The 14,864-nt window shown below is 37.0% G+C and overlaps 1 protein-coding gene across 23 annotated transcripts in view; it reads right to left on the reverse strand.

Annotated features, from left to right (window-relative positions):
* Nucleotides 1-14,864, reverse strand: part of CCDC91 (coiled-coil domain containing 91) — a 221,690-nt gene that overhangs the window by 167,539 nt on the left and 39,287 nt on the right. For 19 of the 23 annotated variants that reach the window (XM_048052773.2, XM_048052791.2, XM_048052778.2 and 16 more), the window contains 3 exons: nucleotides 12,509-12,675; nucleotides 7,629-7,817; nucleotides 6,069-6,173 (listed from right to left, as the gene is read on the reverse strand). In XM_048052773.2, coding sequence (XP_047908730.2) covers nucleotides 6,069-6,173; nucleotides 7,629-7,817; nucleotides 12,509-12,675 — 461 coding nt within the window. The remainder of the gene's footprint in view (nucleotides 1-6,068; nucleotides 6,174-7,628; nucleotides 7,818-12,508; nucleotides 12,676-14,864) is intronic. The other 4 variants (XM_066999681.1, XM_066999670.1, XM_066999695.1 and 1 more) reach the window with 2 other exon arrangements.

Below are 14,864 nucleotides of genomic sequence, written 5' to 3' on the forward strand. Positions count from 1 at the left end.
ATCTCTAGGTGGGCTTTAGCCTTCCTCGTCACGTCCCTGCAGGCCCTGACAACACTTCTATACTCCTTCCAAGAGGACAGGTCCCTTTTCCACATTTCATAGACCTTCCTCTTCCTTTTGATCTTATCGATTAGCTCCTTGCTCATCCACGCAGGTTTCCTGCCCCCCTTCCCCGATTTCCTACTCTTAGGGATGCACCGATCCTGAGCTTGAAAGAAGTGCTGTTTAAATGTAGCCCAGCTCTCACAAGCACCCTTGCCTTCTACCAACCTAGCCCATGAGATACTCCCAAGCAGGTCCTGGAAGAGGTCAAAGTTGGCTCTTCGGAAGTCCAGGGTAGCAATCCTGCTTTTAGCCTTACTTCTTCCACCAAGTTCCATCTTGAACTCCACCATCTCATGGTCGCTGCATCCCAAGCTGCCCCCAACCTCCACATCCCTAACAAGCCCATCCCTGTTGGTAAGGACAAGGTCCAGAAGCACCCCCCTCCTCGTCAGCTCCTCCACCACCTGCATCAGAAAATTGTCTTCAATGCATTGAAGGAACTGTTTGGACTGCTCGTGCCTGGCCGAGTTGCTTACCCAACAGATGTCTGGATAATTGAAGTCCCCTGTGAGAACCAGCGCCCGTGATCTTGAGGCTACTACCAGCTGTTTGTAGAAGGCCTCATTGACCACGTCCTCCTGATCTGGTGACCTGTAGTACACCCCCACAAGTGTCTCCCATACCAGCCCACCCCTTAAATCTCACCCACAAGCTCTCCACTTGTCCTTCACCCTCTCCCAGGTGGAGCTGGGTACACTCTAATTGCTCCCTCACATAAAGGGCAACCCCACCCCCTCGCTTCACATTAGGAGCAGTGAAGAGAAGTGTTATCTATGATTAATTTCCCACTCCTCAATCCCTATTAATACCTTGTATTCTCATTTAACTGCTGTCCTCCTCCCCTCTGCAGGACACCAATGAACATTCAGACTACAAGACACACAGAATGCTGTGGTCTTGCTTTACCCTTGTCAGCTACTGACATCCTAACTTATCTCTGAAAAACCTTCTGTCATCATTGCAAAACAATTCTGCCATTGTCAATTGTGAAAATGAAATTATTCTTTTGTTCTCGGAAACACTCCTCCAAGCGATACTTTCTAATACAGCTAACATAATATAACTTCATAGTTTTAATATTATTACGATAGAAAGTTTAGCATGTAACCACCAAGGCTAGTATTTACTTATTCAGTCTTTTATTTAATTAATAGATTACTATGATATCGCTTGCATCTAAACACAAAGATTTTAAGGGGGTTAAGGTAAGGCAAATCATTTTAAATACTAACAGAAAGAGGAAAAGCAGAAGTATCCATACACACAAAATTAGGCAGCATCACAATAAGCCACATTACTTAACATTCCTTTTTCAATATCTTACGAATACAAATTTTTACATGTATTGGGTGCGAGTTTTGAGATTTGTATAGATCAAAATCACTGTTTATAAAATTTTACTTAATCTAAAGGCATCAATCTATGATGAATCTAGCATGAACATAATATTTCTAAGGTACATATAAATGAAACATTTTAAGGTTTTGAAGCATCATCTCCAAAAGCAAGGAAAGAGACAATTAAGCATTTTATTCTACATGAGGGAGCATGCTATATGGGTCCAATATATAAGGAAAACAAAATTAATCAGAATAAAAATAAACTCGTCTTTCAGAATTATGAGGGAAGAAACTAGCCCAAAATCTCAAATTTATCATTTATTGTCTTTACTTAATTACACTTAAAGTCTTTTACTAATAATTTGAAGCTTTATAATTTAAATATTACATTTAGTGGGAACTTAATGGAAAGAACCACCCAAACATAAAAAAGCTACAGAAATAAATAGATGAAACATCTAATAACAGCAATGATTACACTTATATTACCATGCAATTTAATTCTAGCTATGAGTTAGTTCACGACCTTTGGATCATTATGTACTGATGTTACAGTTTTCTTCAGTATAATCTTCCTCTCTTACCTTTCTAAAACATCATTTAAGGAATCCATCTGAATTACTTCTTTAGACACAAGAACATCAAGTCAAAACAAAATCATAGTACTAAACTAATTAATTTTTAAATCATAACCTTCTGCAACAATAAGAATATTGTTAAATAAAATAAGCAAAAAGACACTTTTTTTTTAATTAAAAATTGCAAATATGTTTCCTAAACAAAAAGGGAAAAAAGAAACAAAGGATTCCACACAAAAACATCTTCACTACTTTCAGAAGAACTACGGATTTGTTAAGTTAGAAGAATAGATGTCAGTAGCCAAAAGAAAAAGTGTCTGTTTCAAAAAGAAAATCACACCACATCAACTACGTTGTGCTATGAAAAAAAAAAAAAAAAAAGCCTGCTTAACTTCCAGAAAGGGTTGATGATGGGAAAAAATGTATATAACTACAACGCAACTAAAATTTTCCAACAGCAATGCAGTATTACTTCAAATAAAACCATGTGGTAAATCAGCAGTTCTCAGTGAATCATCAACAACTGCTGTCTGCAGATAGACCAAACATTGTAAGTCTTATCAACTAAACAATCTATCCAAAGAATCAAGGTCCCACTCAGAACGCTAGAACCCAGGCACTATTTTCTCTTCTCAAACTGAATGTTCCCCTTCTGATCTGCAAATTAGAGAATGTCATCTACTAACACAAGCATTTACTTTAACATTTTTCCCTCACTATATTATAAATTTCTTTTGTAGTTTTAGAATGTAGCATTTATTCATTTCTGCAACATATTGCAATGAGTCTGCCACAAAATTTTAGATTTGCAGGATTAGAGTGGCTTAATTTGGCATTATGGTCAAAAAACATATTGCCTCCTATCACTGAATGTCTTGAAAATATGCAGCACCTCCTATTTAGTGAGGAGCAGAGGTGATAAAAAAATAAAATGAATATACTTATGACCATGTGATCAAAAACGAAAAAAAGTCAGACATACATTTGTGCCTGTTTTGTTCCTGCCTATATAAGTAAGAAATTACAAGGAGTGTGGGAATCATAATTCTAATTTTACCAACTTGCATGAGTTCAATATCTCAAAGAGACCATTACATTAAATATTAAAATGAATCTATAATACTAGTTAATACCAATTTGCTTATTCTATTTATGAACCCACAACCGCCCCTTTACTGTCTCTGGTTGTTGTAGTAACATACGGAAACAACATTAAAATGGAAAAATATTACGTGCTCTGTTCAATCTTGATTTTTTTAATATTGACTTTATTTAGATGAAACAGAACTTATTACTTGTCTTTCACACGCAAAAATGCGGAAACACTCCATTATCATCATCAACTGGTGAAGCACTAGCACTATACCAAGGACTCTGAATGCCGGTCCCCATGATTAGGAGCAGCAATTATCACTCCCCTTCAATTCTTCCATTTTCAGCATTGCCAGAGCAACTGTAAGGTTTTTTTCAGAGTTATGAAGAATTTTATGACTATTGCAAAGCACAATTCACTTCATTAGCATGCTAACCCAACTCAGAGAAAACATATGTATATGCTTTATGCTCTTTATCTCATCTTTCAAAATGTTTGTATTAATATCATCAAAAAGCCTAAAAGCATATTTTATTTAGACAATTTTGTGACAAAAAAAAAAAGCATTATCTGGATCAGCAGGGAATACTTAAGCTGGGACTAACAATGTGAAATATCTCTTATCAATCCAAGTCATTCCAGGCCAGACCTCAGAATCCATAAAGCTTATAAAATAAGAATAACTGACTTAATTGACAAAGTCAGATTAATAAAATCTTCTCAGAACTTAAAACAATAAACTCACAAAAGAGGAAAGTTTAATCTAAATATTACCTGGTTGTCCTGGTTTCAGTTAGGACAGAGTTAATTTTCCTCCTAGCAGCTGGTAGGGTGCTATGTTTTGGATTAGGATGAGAAGAGAGCTGATAACATGCTGATGTTTTAATTGTTGCAGAGCAGTGCTTACACCAAGCCAAGGACTTTTCAGCTTCTCACTCTGTCCTGCCAGCAAGCAGGCTAGGGGTGCAGCAGGAGCTGGGAGGGGACAGACCCAGGACAGTTGACCCAAACTGGCCAAAGGGGTATTCCATACCATCTGACGTCATGCTAAACAATATATAGGGGTGGCTGGCCGGGGTGGGGGGGCCGGCTGCTCGGGGATAGGCTGGGCATCGGTCAGCGCGTGGTGAGCAATTGCATTGTGCATCACTTGTTTCGTACACATTATTATTATTAATACTATTATCATCATTATTATTATTATTATTGTTATTATTATTTTCTTGTCTTAATAAACTGTCTTTATCTCAGCTCACAGGCTTTACTTTCCCATTTCTCTCCCCCATCCCAGAGAGGGAGGGGGGAGGGTGAGCGAACGGCTGTGTGGTGTTTAGCTGCCGGCCGGGTTAAACCACAACACTGGTTTAAAGATCTCACTGACTTTTTGGCTATGTTACCTCCAAATCAGCTTTTGAGAATAGATTTACTAATTAACTGACTTCCGGCACTTGTGATTAACAGTCAATTATTGAATATAAAGTACCATGAAATAATGCATGTTCACTTATAGTACATATTAGACCCATCTTATACGACAATTGTCACAGCCAAACATTAGAACAAAAACTTCATATAAAAGGAATGAAGTCAATGCACATCTATAGTATAGGGCATCAGAATTATTTACGTTAAAAGTCTTATCCTGAAAGTTTCCAAAACTATACCAGAGTCAAAAGTCTGCTTTTAAGCTTTTCAAGTAAGAGCTAATAGTCAGCTGTTTCTACTTGAAAAAGAAATGCCAGTGAGATGGACATCTGTATTCTGTATCTGCCAAGTTTACTCAGTGTGTGGCCACAGGTGTTGGCCCTGGTATTGTAGAAGCTAAGGGAGAAAGGCAAAAGTAATTGGCATTAAAAGCTGTATTAAAAGAAGGCACACAATATTCATTTCATGAAAATAATTTTAACTCTTAGCTCTTAGAAGCATGACATTTTTTCTCTGATTTGATTTTGACTATATACAGAAAACAAGAGGAAACGCATGATATTTTCTACAAAGTTAAAGGTTATGACCCTTTCGTCTAGCATTCTTGAAAACTGTAGAGTCTAACAAAGAGGTATAAGTGACAGGTGGACATTTGCAAACCTAAGGGGGGTGTTTAAGGAAAGGTTGGACAGTGGATGATATTGGTGGTAGGGGGGTTGGTTGGACCAGATGATCTTGGAGGTCTCTTCCAACCTTAATGATTCTATGATTCTAAGTAACATTTCCACTACTTAAATATTTCTGCATGAAGAGTACTGTTAAAATACTTTAAAGTAATTAAAAAAAAATTAAAAAAATAAGATCCACTAATTAAAATGTCAAGAGTTTATGATTTCCTTTAGCCAATCTGATACTCCATAAATCAGAAGGTTTTTAGGCAACATGTTTTATAACATAGCTAGCAAACATTTGAGTAGGATGTTACACACATACACACAAAAAAAAATAGGTTACCGTAAATTCTAGGAAGTAAAACGGAAAAATTTTGTATATGTGAGACATCAAGCGTGTATTTAATGATCTCGATGTTTGTGATGGAAGCAATTTTAATTCCATTTTCTAGCATCTAATTATATTTTCCAGTTTTGTTGTTATGTAACACAAACTACTCCACTAATATTGAAGTCAGCTAATATTTTCCAAGTAAGGGGCCATAACTACTCTAGAGCATAAGACAGTGTTAAATATGCATCTATTTGGCAAATTGGTGGTTTTATTTTAATGTGTTCTATGAAATTGATCATACTACAGTTATGCAATTTGAGAGACAGTGATGCAGACTATTAAATCTATATTCCTGCTAATGTCAAAATCAGGCTGATTTGAAGACCCTTAAAATTCTTCAAATTCAAAAAGCTCTGGAGCAGGCCTGAAGATACTTACCAGAGGAATTGTTGAACAGAAACATACTTCACACAAAATATCCCTGAACACAGCAAGATACTACAAGAAATGAAATGAAATTACCTGGATCATCTTGTAATGATCTTGATATTTAAGTAGCTTTTCTTTTTTTTCCTTCAAGAAATTCATTTCTAGAATACTATTTTTTTCCAGTAAATATTCTAATTCCTACAAAGGTTAGAAAATAAAATATGGAAAATTACGAACATTTTTGAATTGTGAAAATACAGATTCAGGTCATCATTCCAACTAGTTTCATTTCTGAAGATACGCCATTTCCTATCATAACTTCATAACAAAAACTGCAATTTTGAGAAGCATAAGGTATTTGAAGTCAAATATTTTCATATTTTTAATGGCTGCCGGCTTTATGCATTTGAAAAGCCTATTAAACACACTTTTAGAAAATATTTTCTCTCCAAAGGCAGAAATCCTGTTCCATACAGCCCTAATGATCTCTACCTACAGCTCCAGAATTACTAGAATTTTAACATCCTGTGCTAGTATCCCCCCTGCAAGAGCCAAGAGAGAGGAAGGAGAATGACCCTACTGACTAAACTCCAAAATTATTTGCTGTAGAAAGGGCTAAAGAGTTTTACATGCAGATGTTGCTCCTACCAAACCAATTCCTACAGGCAAGCTGCTAGCACCTTTTCAGTTGCTCAAAAGCAACTATTTTTGGAGCCCTGCAAGAAGCCATTTCAGAAACCTGCCAGATCACTGTACAGCTATTCAAACAAAAAGCAAAACGGAAAGGGTCAGAAGGAGGACAAAAGGAGCAGGTATGTTTAGTTCAGTCCTGCTTTTGGATGAAATAAGAACAGTTCCTGATATTCAAAGTCTGATTCAACTGTAGGGACAGAAACAGATTTTTCAACTCTTCTTCATTTACAGCCCAGCTCTCAGTATCTATTCTTAAAGTCTATGCTTATAGACTTATACCTTACCAACCTTCTTCCATACTTAACTCCTAGAAATATCAATCCACTCCAGGCCTTCCCATTCTTGGCTCATCCCCATACTCATGTTCATTTCCAACAATCCATTTCCTTCATCCCTAGCACATCTTGATAGCTATCAATGAACAGCATTAAGAATACAAGAAATTAAACCTTCTTACTTTCCAGCGTCTCATTGACCTCTGACTAGCTTAGATGCATAACTACACGCGTAGTCCTACTTGGTGTAGGACTATACCATATTCGTTGTGGAAGCAATATGAAGAATTTAGTTACCAGCACTCCTGGAGGAGGGAGGGGAGGAAGTATTACATATTATGTTCATATAGATAGCCAAAGGCTATCAACTTTCAACTTCAGTGACCGCATGCTCACTCCCAAAACACGGGCGAGCCACTATAAATACTAACTACATAGCTTTATGCTGAGATATCTTATCTTTCTCTATATCTTAAAAGAAAAAATGGGGGGGAATCATTTTTTTCCTAAAACTTAAGGCTCATTGCAAAAGATCTGACATGAAGAAAAAGTATTTTTGCTGAATTTGGATAATTTCTTTTAAATTTGCCTAATTTCTCCCAAAACAAATCTATAAATCTGACAGCTCAAACTATACTTAAATTCCATATAAATGTCAAATATTTATATGAAAAAACAGTCATACCTTTTTTGTTTTTATTTTTTCTTCTTCAGCAGTGCAAAGCTTGGTTTCTAGGTTTGCTACAGTTTGTTGAAGACAGCTCTTCAATTCGTTTTTTCTCCTTGTCTCATCATCATCTGTACCAATGGCTGATGTGACTAAGGATAAGTCTTCATTTAAATTCAAAGAGGCAACTTGAATATCTACTTGATTCTAAAGGAGATAGTAAAAGGGAATTTAACATTCAAGTCAAATTTTATTTCCAAATGAAATTGTAGATTTAAAAACTATAAACACTAAGGTTATTTATTTGTAACCACAATTCGCTGAAGTTAGCCATGAACACGTGTTCTATGTGCTGGCCAAGAAGAAAAGTCCAACAACAGAACAGTAGCTAGTAATTCTACCAGCATTCGGATCAATCCTTCCAATTTCCTCCACAGCTTTTCAAGAAATAATTTGGAGAAGGCTTAAGAAGGAGGATATTAGATATCTCAGATCTGAATGAGGTCAAAATACTAAAGAGAGGTGAGAAAGGGACAAAAATGAAACAAATCACTGGTCTCAAAGACTCAGACTTACAGCGAAATAAACTCTCCTTGGATTAGTCACGCTTACATTTTTGCCCAATGCAGACTACAAACAGCAGCCATGGTAAGGGAAGTGATTAAAAAGGATTCCAATTAAAAAACAGATTTATAAAACAGATTTATTTTTTTCTGAAATGAATATACTGGGGCTTGACTAAGAGAATAAGAGTAATCAGGACATGTCTACAACAGTTAATACTATTTCAGTAAATTGTACAAGTACAGAAATTGAAACAGGCTTCTTGAATATACAACGGAAAACAGATGGAACATAAACAAGACTGTATTTTAAGCAAAGTACAAAAATAAATCAGGTGAAATTTAAAGTATTTTGTATTATGATTAACAGAAATTCAAGTTGCCCCCCCCCCAAATTAAATAAACATTACTTGTTTATATAGCAACAAAGAAACTTCAAAGAAAAGAGATGGTAAATTAACTTCAACTGCCATTTTTATTCTAGCTTTTTGAAAGCCAACAGCACTTGAGATTCGGGGAGGGATGGTAAAAGAAACATCTCAGTATGTTTTTTTAAGACACAATTGACTGATATGACTTAATTCATTCCCCTAACACCTTTTATTCAAAACAGACCTTCAAATAATTGACTTTTTGGTTACTGAATAAGCATATCTAGATTCAAAAGAAAACAAACAAAATTACAGGGCTCAGTACTGGGGCCAGTTCTCTTTAATATCTTTATTGATGATCTGGATGAGGGGATCGAGTGCACCCTCAGTAATTTTGCAGACGACACCAAGTTAGGTGGATGTGTCGATCTGCTCGAGGGTAGGAAGGCTCTGCAGAAGGATAGGAGGATAGGATCTGGATGGACCAATGGGCTGAGGCCAACCGTACGAAGTTCAACAAGGCCAAGTGCCAGGTCCTGCACCTGGGGCACAACAACCCCAAGCAGCACTACAGGCTCAGAGATGAGTGGTTAGAAAGCTGCCTGGCAGAGAAGGACCTGGGAGTATTGGTTGATAGTCTACTGAATATGAGCCAGCAGTGTGCTCAGGTGGCCAAGAAGGCCAACAGCATCCTGGCTTGTAAAAGAAGCAGTGTGGCCAGCAGGTCTAGGGAGGTGATTGTCCCCCTGTACTCGGCTCTGGTGAGGCCGCACCTCGAGTACTGTGTTCAGTTTTGGGCCCCTCGCTACAAGAAGGACATGGAGGTGCTCGAGAGAGTCCAGAAAAGGGCAATGAAGCTGGTGAGCGGTCTGGAGAACACATCTTCCGAGGAGCAGCTGAGGGAGCTGGGATTGTTCAGCCTGGAGAAGACGAGGCTCAGGGGAGACCTTATTGCACTCTATAGGTACCTTAAAGGAGGCTGTAGCAAGGTGGGGATTAGTCTATTCTCCCACGTGCTCAGTGACAGGATGAGGGGGAATGGGCTATGGTTGTGCCAGGGGAGGTTTAGGTTGGATATTAGGAAGAACTTCTTTACTGAAAGGGTTGTTAGGCATTGGAATGGGCTGCCCAGGGAAGTGGTTGAGTCACCATCCCTGGAGGTCTTTAAAAGACGTTTAGATTTAGAGCTTAGTGATATGGTTTAGCGGATGACTTGTTAGTGTTAGGTCAGAGGTTGGACTAGGTGATCTTGGAGGTCTCTTCCAACCTAGATGATTCTGTGATTCTGTGAACAGAGATCTTGACTGTACATAGATGCACAAGATCCAGTAGATAAAGCAGACAAAGAAAACTGCAGTTTGTGCTCTCAATTTCACTTCTATCAGAAACAAAGAGAAGCTCAGTGTGCTAATCCTACTTCTGAGTAATACATCAGTCTTAAGACTGGCGCTTGCAAAAATGGTGACATTGGACCTTGCAAAGGTGAAGTTTAATATAAAATTTCAAGAGGTGTTGAAGACAGAGTTATAGAAAAATACAGTTCTCTTAACATCCTCCAACAGGCAAAAGAATACTTTATTATAGTTTTATGCCCACCACCCTCCTTTAGTCTTATTCAGACGAGCAAAGTCTGACCTCCATTTCAAGATAATGTTAAGAGACTTATCAACTTTTCTTCTCTCCTTAGAAATGCTTCATAATGTTGTATTCTTTAGTTTGTATTATTTCCTACATTAAAAAGACAGCAAATTGTTTTTTGGAAGCATGGGTCTGTCCAGAACAAATAAAAACTAAAAAAAGCCTGAAAACAGAATTTCAGAATGATTATTCAGAAGTAGCAAAGCATATTATATATTTTCATTCACACTACCCTATCAGATATTTCTTAGCTTAAAAAAATGCACCTAAGCCTTAGTATGCTGGAATATCTAAAGTGCTCTTTCCAGAGAATAGAGGTAAAAGCTAAAGATTTTGGCCTAGATCAGACAGAAAGGATACAGATCATTCATATTTCACTGTTAGCTGAAACCAAAAGTTGGATCTGTTGTGGCTGAAAAAAAGCATATTTTCATCATCCTGCTTGCAATAGTAATTGGCTGATCAAAACACTGCCAGGGAGGTAGATGAAGAGCTTAAGGCAGAAAATTACCCTATCTGGCATCAGAAAAAAAAAAAAAAAAAAAAAAAAAGAAAGCTGCATCAATTCTCAGCAGAATTTCAGCTACAAATGGAGATCAAGATGACAATTAAGACTTTTTTTTTTTTTTTTTAGTTTTGTGATCTGCCACAATCTTTAAACTCATGCAGGAAAAAAACAGAACTGAAAAAAATAACACTATATACAATATTTCTCAAAACCATGGTGGCAGATTCTCCTGGAAATTATACTACGGCACTTGGAAAACAAAGAAGTGATTAGTGACAGCCAACAAAGCTTCACTACGGGCAAATTATGCCTGACAAATCTGGTGGCCTTCTACAGTGGGGTTACAGCACAGGTCAAAAAGGGAAGAGCAACTGACATCATCTACCTGGACCTGTGCAAAGCATTTGACACTGTCCTGCACAACATCCTTGCTTCTAAATTAGAGGGACATGGACTTGACAGATGGACCACTCAGTGAATAAGAAATTGGCTGGCTGGTCACATTCAAAGAGTTACAGTCAACAGCTCAACATCCAGGTGGAGACCAGTAATGAGTGATGATCCTCAGTGTTCTGTATTGTAGCTGTGATTATTTAATGTCTTTGTCAGTGACATGGACAGTGGGATTAAGTGCACCCTCAGGAATTTTGCAGATGACACCAGGCTGAGCAGTGCAGTTAACACACTGTAGGGAAGGGATGCCATCCATGGGGACCTTGGCAGGCTTGAGAGGTGGGTCCATGCAAACCTCATGAAGTTCAACAAGGCCAAGTGCAAGGTCCTGCACCTGAAGACCAACCATATCCTAGGCTGCATGAAAAGAAGAAGCGTGGCCATCAGGTCAAGGGAGGTGATTGTCCTTCTCTACTCTGCTCTTATGAGACCCCACCTAAGTATTGCGTTCAGCTCTGGGTCCCCAAAGATAAGAAGGACATGGACATATTGAAGCAAGTCCAGAGGAGAGCCACAAAGATGATCAGAGGGTTGGAGTACCTCTGCTAATGAAGACAGGCTGAGAGAGCTGGAGTTGTTCAACTTGGAGAAGAGAAGGCTCCCAAGAGGCCTTATAGCAGCCATCCAGTACCTAAAGAGGGCCTAGAAGAAAGATGAGGAGAGGCTCTTTATCAGTGAGCGTAGCAATAGGACAAGGGGTAATTGTTTTAGACTAAAAGAGGGTAGATTTAGATTAGATATTCAGAAGAAATTATTTGCTATGAGTGTAGTGAGGCACTGGAACAGGTTGCTCAGAGAAGCTGTCAACGTCCCACTCCTGAAAGGGTTCAAGGCCTGGATGGGTGGGGCTTTGGACAACCTGATCTAGTGGAAAGCATCCCAGTATTCTGATTCTCTGAATATAAAAGAATAAAAATAAAATTAATTCCAATTAAGGAAAAAAAAAAGTGATAATTCTCTAATACTAAAACCACTTGAAAAAAACATAAAATTATGACAATTCTGTAATCTTTACAGGTTTAGCAGCAATAAAATAACCTTTCTTCTATTGTTTCCGACATTCATCCCTGACACTATCAGCATGTCTTTAACATTTTAATAGCTCTTAAACACACTTCTCTCTTGCAGTCCACACCAAAGTAGTACAGTGTCTCCCAGTCAGAGGATTTAAACACCATTTGCTTACACTCCACACTCCTAAAGAAACGAAAATTATTTTACTTCAGAGTCTAACTCACAGAAATCATCCAAAGGACAGCTTTTGTTCTTAAAACATAATTAATCTAATTTTGCACAAAAAAAGATACAATGCCAAGATATTTAATACATAAAGTTTCCATATTGAAACAAAAATTGCTGCTTTACCTGTTCTTTAAGTACAGCTGGGTTTATAACATTGGCTGTTTGACTAGCTGTTGCCACATTATCATTTGATAAAGTGAATGAGTCAGGAGGAACCAGGCAGGATGAAGGCACAGAGTGCTCCAGAAGAACATCAGGAGAAACATTCCGAGATATATGGACTTCAGATACTAAAGCAAGAAATAAAAACAAAAAACAAACATGAAGACGCATTCAAAAATTAACTCTGTTTCTGAAATTTAAACCTAGCAAAACACATCACAGTAGCAACAAGTAAAATAAAGCTTAAATGTAATTAATACTGGAGTGTAAGTTCTTTCATAGAAATTTCCAGTTATGCCATAAAAAAACTGTACAGAGGATCATTATCAACCCATCACTACAGAAACTGGAGCATTTTTATGACAGACTCAGATACAAACTAAGAAAAAGGAGAAGAGAAAGCTTTGCATACATTTTTAATGTAATAACAAAATCCCACAATCTTTTATATGGCCAGCTACAGGTATGCCTTTATAGAAGAGGAAAAAATGTTTACATTAAGAATCTGAAAAAGGTTAAAATGTTACTTAACAAAACTTCCTAATACAGCTAGTGACTCATCAGGCTATACAGAGATGAAATTGACAACACTGCATTTGTCCAGTTCTTCACATCAAATATTTGTTTCAGCCTGAGCAGCCATGTCTGTTAAATATTTTATGAAACAAAAGAACTATTAAGTCTGACATTTTCTCTGAAATCACGTAGTGACAACAAGTTGATAATGCAAACCTGAAATTTCTGACAAGAGACTTTTCTGCTATAGATAAGTACTTCTGTGCAAACAAAATGTATATGCAGTTGCATTAGAAGAAGCCACTCATTATCATTAATACATCTGGTGAACTGTAGATTCCACTACCGCTGAGCAAGGCCCCTCAGTATCACTGTTTAATGAAGCACACATACACAAAGCAAACAAGCATATACATACATTCAACTAGTGGCATTCAAAATGACAATCTATTCCTTGAAACCAGATATGCTGTGTCCCATCTCCTTTACCTCCCCAGCTGTGGGATTCAGGTAAAGATAGAGGAACATGCAAACCTTTATCTACCAAAAAGAAGAAAGAAAACAGACCACCAGACAGAAAAATATCAGGATCCTAATTGCAGCAACAGTGGGTTGGAGAGGAGAAAAACATAAAATAGAAACTGAATAAAAAGCCTAGAGAGGAATAATTCAGCAAAAAGAAAAGGATCCAGTTTAGGTAACCAGGACAAAACAAAACAGGACTGGGACAGAACAACATCTTTAACTCTTCTTCAGAATCTTAAATGTGACTTTTTAGGCTTCCTTTATGTACCTCAAGGTACCTGTGAAATCCACTGAAGTATTCTATTCATCTTTTCCCTCCCCTTCCAAAAGCGAATGCCTGTTGACAAAGAAAATGCAGCTTCCTAAAGCAATTACCTACTCTGTTAGTTCAAGTGACAGAGGAGATAACAGAAGACTACCTTTTTAGCTCCTAAAAAAATGTTTAAAAAAAAAATCAACAGGGTCTCGGTTTTACGCTATCACTTAATAACCTGAACTCCAGTTTGAAATCTGTTTCTAACAGACGGAACATCAACTAAAGCAATGCACCAGATAATTCTGACTGAGCAGACGAGCTGCTTACGAAAAGTATTAACTCAAAAAGGAAAACCTAACATAACTCTGATCCTCATTTATCCTTTGGTCATGATCATTATGGTATAGACATTGCTCACACAGATAATTTATCACAGAAGTTAAAAAAAAAAAAAAGAAACTGTTATGAACAAGAAATGGGGACTCAGAGATTAATGCTTAATGTACTCAAATATTTTGGGTTTCCAATACTAGACATAACACTTATTTTTTCAGATAATATGATTTTAACAATAATATAACAATATATATTATATATATTATATTATATATATATTATATTGTTATAAAATAATACGATTTTTAATCAAACTGAGTTTTCAGTGATTTCAGTCACAATAATGATTGCTCAGCATTTTGAGGGGGAAGAAAAACTCCTAACTTGTCAAAAGAAAGACTGAGAAGTGAGAAGCAACAATGGGTGACCACCTCTGGTTTAAACTCGTTCAACTAAAGACATGACCTTGCAGAAGACAAGAAATTAAGGCAAGTCTCCAAAGTATCACTCAGCCTTTCTTTCCTTTTTTTTTTTTTTAAATAAATAAATAAATAAAAAGCCTTCCTTTCACTTTCAGCAATATTAAGAACTTACATGTTAAACTAGAATTACATTTGCTGTCTAATTCAAGCTCTCTTAATTCATTCTACTTGCATATACACTTGATGGAATTGTATTAGTATT

The sequence above is a fragment of the Anser cygnoides genome, chromosome 1 (assembly GCF_040182565.1).
Source record: "Anser cygnoides isolate HZ-2024a breed goose chromosome 1, Taihu_goose_T2T_genome, whole genome shotgun sequence".
NCBI lineage: Eukaryota > Metazoa > Chordata > Aves > Anseriformes > Anatidae > Anser > Anser cygnoides.